Genomic DNA, 5,776 nt, shown 5'->3' with positions numbered 1-5,776 from the left:
TCATGTATAACAAAAAAATTTACAAGCATCAAAACTTTACAAGTTTCACTTTATACTCGTAATAATATTTGACGAAACACTTTGGAAAAAGCAACTACAAGAGCCCAATTGCATCTCTTTGTAGCAATCACCTTTTTCGCTATTAACAGTTTCACTTTCATGAGACTTATAAACAAAAACAACCAATAAGCTTGCCAAAATTTGCAAATCACGAGCAATGTACAGCTCATAATGCACAATGTACAAGTCATTATAGCATCAATTGCTCTCGATTTGTTAATTTCAACTTCAAGTACACCCCAAAACACACACACAAACAAGAAGCAGTTAATGAAAAAACCAATAGAAACATTTAAATCCCAACACATGTTTTTCAAGTTTCTGTTTTCTTATTGTTTTTTCATCATCCCATTCCTCCTATCACATCTTATTATTTGTTTACCCTTTTTTTTTCCACTCTCATTACAGCGAGGGTGAAGACACAAACTGTCTCGGGAAACTGAACAACTCTTTCTCTTCAAACGGAGAGCTCCATTCACGACCACCACCGCCGCCACCAGCCGCCGCTTCAGAACCCACCGCCACCGCCACCTCCGGATGCAACCCCGGCGGTCTCGTGGCGGCCTTCCCGGACGAATAAAACTCACCACCGTTCCCCGCCGTCCCCAAATTCATCCACATCCCGTTCGGCCTTGCCGGAATCCGGTCCAAACTCCAGTCGATGTTTGTATAATCAAATTGCACCGAGTCGCCGGCGTTCCAGTCCACCGGAGACGACGGCCCGGAAGACCCATTTGATCCGGTGAAAAGCCCGAGAGACGAGGCGGCAGCTAGCGGCGGAGTGGTGGTGCCGCCACTTACACCGCCCATTCTGTTCCAGATACCACCGTTGTTGAAATGGTTATGGCTATGGCTATGGCTAATCCCGTTTTGTTGACTAAAATGATGATTATCCACCGCGTGCTGGTGCGGGTAGTGAAACTGATCGTACAATTGTGTGTTGACACTTGTCCCATAGCTTGGCATGCTATGTGAGAATCCGTTAGGGTTCATGTTAGTTACTGTAGGGTGCCACTCGGAGGATGACGAGCTTACTGTAGGTATAGGCTTTGATTTAGGCCTCTGCATTACAATAACCGGTTCCCTCACCGACCCGAGCTGGAGGCTTTTCAGTTCGGCTTTCGGTGGCGGCGGAGGGTTTGCTCTGGAAACCGCCACCGGCCACCGCTTCTCGGAGCTCGCCGGAATTTTTTTCAACAACTGCAAGCTTTTGACTCCAGGGTCGCCAGCTGGTGGCCCGATATTCACTGTTTTTGTATAATTAAAATCTTTATCTTCACTTTTCTGCGGTTTTAATAACGTTCTTGAAGTTGTTGGGGCGGCCTTCGGCGGCCCGGCAGGTGGTTCGCCGGATTCTTCAACTTTCGGGGCGGCAGGCGGTTCGTGTTTTTGAGATTTTAAGGTTTCTGCCGCCTGGTCGAGGTCGCCTTCACAGGCGACAACCGCCCGTTCGACTTCCTGTTTTGAGCATTTAAATTTTGTTTCCATTTCAGTGATCCGGGCGAGCTCCTCGGAGATGTCGATTTTGAGGTGGCCGCCGCCACCGCCGGAGGCGGCGGCGCGGTGTTCGGAGTCTTCACCGCCGTCGAACAGCCACGCGACGGATTGTTCGACTCGGCCTTCGTTTAAAATAAGAGCCATGGTTGCACGTTCTGAAGAAAACCCCATTGAAACTAACTGTTGAGCTAATGCTTCCAGCTTTCTTGACATTAGATAACCGCTGCATCTTTCATGGAGTTCTTGAGCGCGTCTTTCTTTTTGTCGTTGATGTTTTTTTTCGTTTTTTTGGCGGATTTTTTCGCGTTTATCGTTGTCGACACCTGGCGGTGGTGGTGGTTCATGGCGGGAGGGGGTGCCGGAGGTTTTGTCTTTGTGGTCTTCGGATTCACCGGACCAGCTTCCGTTGTTGGATAAGGAGTCGTATTCGACCCCAAGGGCGTTTTGGGTATGATCGTCTGTGTTGTTTATATCGAGTGCATGGAAGGTTCCGAGAAGGGGGTTGTAGCTGTTGGTGGCGGTGCCGCCGCCGGAAGTTGGAGTTGAGGTGGTTTTATTGGTTGATTTTGGTGGGTCCTTGGCGGCTGCCCTTTTGTCCTTTGACTTTGACTTTGATGCTGGAGACATTGTGTATTTTGGATTCCTACATAATCAATGAATTTACAAGGTCAAAAAAACTTAAAAACATTTAAGAAGATCAAAAAGATATTATAAACCAATAAGACTCATTCAAAAAGGGAAAAATTGTAATGAAACTACAAAGTAAGAATTAAATGATTAACTTGCTTAAATTAGTATACGGAAAGACATAAACCAACCAGATTTGATAAGAGAAGACATAATATTCAAAACATCATATAAGTATGAGTTATGGAAAACAGTTAACAATTTCCAAAAGAGACATGATATATTTCAATATACATAATTAAGGTTTTATTTAAAGTTGAAATTAACAAAACACCTGATCTTGAGGATTTTGATTTCAAGAACAGAAGCAAATGTTATGTTAACATTTCAAATCTTGTTAAATAGTGCAAGAGATGTTAAATTAGTTATGACAAGGTTGTTAAAACGACAAGAAAAATGCTGTTCAAACATCAAATATTTTAACCCAGATAAGATGCCCCTAAACCCTTGTTACAATGTTATTGCAGCTAAAACAAAAAGAACAAAAACACATGTAAGCATATTGTGATTTGTGATATATGTGGATTGTGGAGTCCTTGAATTTCTATATGAAAGATTTCTTAGGAAGAGAGGTGAGACTCCAATATCTCACATGGTATCACAACCCAAAAACTCAACACACTTCTAGTCTAATCTTATCATTCATCAAGCCTTATTGAAGTCCCACATCGGTTAAACACAGTCTTATCTACCTCTATATAAGTTGGAATCTCGCATCTCTCCTTAAGGGCTCTTTCGGAAAGAAAATCTATTGATTCCACATAAATTAACAATATTAAAAGTCATAGAGTTGAGATGTAAAAACGGCAAACTATTAAATGTAATAGACATAACATTCCAAAATCCAAGAAAGAACAATAACTATACACTATTAAATCAAAACATAACAAACCGCATAACGCGCAAGTGACAGAATTTTTCACAACAAATGATTAGGCATAACGGTCACATAGAAGACACAAGCTAACAACAATAATTATCATACAGAGACATTTATAATTTTACCACCACTTACTCAAAATGGAGGTAACCAATGAGCAGTTGAAGAACTAGAAGTCATTACTCAAAAAGATCCCATTAGCAACTACCCTGATTTCATAAACCCAGTCCAATGCAATGGAAGAACCACAATCTATTGCTTTCTCAATTACAAGAGCAACAAAAACATTATTGAAAGCTAGCAACAAGACTTAAACATGTCACAAAGGGGGAAATGATATGTTATTGTGAGATTTGCAACTGCTTAAGCTTCTCAGAAGAAAGAATTAACCTAAAGGCAAACCTAATTTAACATTGTAGCTGTTAAAAGATGTATCTTTGTCCTCTAATTTTTCAACGTTTTACAAAGACATAGGTTAGATATAAATTTCAATCCACTAGCGTTGAAAACACCACAAAATTCATAATTCATTTAACAATCCTCGCTTCCGGATTCCTCAAACCAGTTTATTATACCCGCATCTAAGATGAATTCAAATTTCGATACTTTACAACATTTCAATACAAAATTGCACAATTAACCGATAAAACACATATATATCTTCGAATTGTTGACAATTTCATATTGGAACACGTTAAAGCACCATTGATAGACAAAAAAATTGATGAAATGAATCAATTGACTTACCACCGTTAGGGTTCAATCGAAATGGGGGAAGTGAGGGGCGAAAACAGGATTGATGATTTGTTAGGGTTTTGTGATTCGATCTTTTGGTATCCTTTTTGGATCGATTAGGTTTTGCAACTTTGAATTGTCGAACGTAGTTTTCCGTCTCTGCCTTGTTCTCTCTTTCTCTTCCTTTTCTCTCTCTTCTCTCTTCTCTCTCCTCTGTCTTAAACCGAACCAGGAACCACAATTTTTTACTTTTTCCGTAATTTGTTTTGTCCGAATTCAGATTTCAGAATCCAGACCACTGACCAAGCCCAGACACAGGCCCAATTAGATGAGTTGGAATTTCTCTTAAACGAATTTATATATTCCGCATGAAATACAATAGTTAAGTTTTGTTTTGGTCTGATACTATCGTCTTTTGGGACACCAAATCTGCCAAATATTATAGTTAAGGGACGAAGATATCAATATATAATAGTGTTGTGGCCAAAGTCTGAAACTCAAAAAGTTTAAGGACCAAACCTTGACAATATACAAAAGTGTACTTACTGAACCTGACAATACACGAAAAACTTTTGGCCAAAGTCTGAATCCAAAAATTTAGGGTGGAAAGTGTCATTCTACAAAGTAGAGGGTGGAAAGTGCCAACATACGAGATTTAGGGATCAAATCTGCCAACATAATGAAGTTATGTGGCCAAAGTATGAAATAAGAAACTTTTATAACCAAAATATGAAACTACAAAACTTTACTGTTAGGGATCAAACCTGTCAATATAAAAAAGTTTGGTGGTCAAAATATGAAATAAGAAATATTTGTGGTCAAAATATGAAACCATAAAACTATACTATTCATTTCTCTATTAACTTAATATATACAATAAGTTTTAAATTTGTATTATATAACATATTAAATACGGTCGTGACATGAACAATAGGTAGTTTGGAGTCGACTCCAATATCACCCTATTTTAGCTGAGTTTGCATGACATCACCCCATCATCCTACGATCAGTGATTCCTTATTCAATCACCACATGTTTTCCCTTTTCATGCCTTTATTTCATTTTGACCCTTAAGAGGGCAATTCATTTAATTTTTTACTATGTTTGCAAATTCTTGTGAACTTCGGGAAGAAGGAGATGTCTAGATTTGAGTGAGTTCGTGTTTCTAATAAATGGTTCCAGATTCAGTTCTCATAACCTCAACTTCATACCCTTAAATCCAAAGTACCATTTCCCGTCTTTCCCTAAATTGAAAGTGTTACTCACCTCTCGAATTGAAGTTGTTATTCCAGTCCTCGAATTAAGGTCTTCTCCACCATCTTCGTTGAGGTTCTGCTTGTAGATCAATAAGTTTGTGCTTTCTTTCTACATTTTTGTTTTCTTGATAGTCTAAGTGCTTCCATTTTACCTAAATTGATCATTTCTACCATTCGTAGTTCTTTCTTCTCCCTTCAACTCCTCCATCAGATGACAAAGGTGGTGTAGATTCCAAAATACAGTGGGAACCCCTCGCCTCTACCAAAGGTTATGTAAACCCTAATGTTTCTACCATTGCTTTCTATTTGTTTCTATGACATCCCCAATTTCACGGGCAGAAAAGACCGATTTATTTATGCTCTATTTGAAAATCAGAGTATCCTTTTGAAGAAATATGTTGCGGAATTTGTTCCAAAAAATATGACAAGTAAATTATCGAAGCATTTATGAAGAAATGTGTTTTCATTATATTAAAAACGTTGGGATGTCATTGTCAATACAATACATAAGCATAAACAGAAATAGTACACGCTTCACAACATCTATCATACTAATGGCATTTAATCCATTGATCTCTCATCAGACCATCACTCATGTGCTCTATTGCCACTACCTGTAATACCAGAAACAGAGTGGGTTAGGCTTGGGAGCCTGGTGAGC

At 39.1% G+C, this 5,776-nt stretch overlaps 1 protein-coding gene across 2 annotated transcripts; it reads right to left on the bottom strand.

The window, feature by feature from the left end:
• Positions 1 to 327: 327 nt before the first annotated feature.
• LOC111911520 (uncharacterized) lies at positions 328 to 4,095 on the bottom strand. 2 transcript variants are annotated; one of them, XM_052769544.1, is made up of 2 exons: positions 3,872 to 4,095; positions 328 to 2,200 (listed from the first exon to the last, which is right to left on the bottom strand). In XM_052769544.1, the coding sequence occupies exon 2, from the start codon at positions 2,182 to 2,184 to the stop codon at positions 463 to 465; it is 1,722 nt and encodes a 573-aa protein (XP_052625504.1). In that variant the 5' UTR covers positions 2,185 to 2,200; positions 3,872 to 4,095; the 3' UTR covers positions 328 to 462. The 2 variants fall into 2 exon arrangements, with proteins under 2 accessions (XP_052625504.1, XP_052625505.1); XM_052769545.1 differs by lacking the exon at positions 3,872 to 4,095 and adding an exon at positions 3,260 to 3,834.
• Between the last annotated feature and the right edge of the window lie 1,681 nt (positions 4,096 to 5,776).

The sequence above is a fragment of the Lactuca sativa genome, chromosome 3, assembly GCF_002870075.4.
Source record: "Lactuca sativa cultivar Salinas chromosome 3, Lsat_Salinas_v11, whole genome shotgun sequence".
Classification (NCBI taxonomy): Eukaryota; Viridiplantae; Streptophyta; class Magnoliopsida; order Asterales; family Asteraceae; genus Lactuca; species Lactuca sativa.
The sequence above is the reverse complement of the archived record's forward strand: the minus strand, read 5'-3'. Positions and strand labels throughout refer to the sequence as shown.

Coding starts and splice junctions, on each gene's coding strand:
- LOC111911520 (XM_052769544.1), bottom strand. CDS start 2,184: ATGTCTCCAGCATCAAAGTCAAAGTCAAAGGACAAAAGGGCAGCCGCC.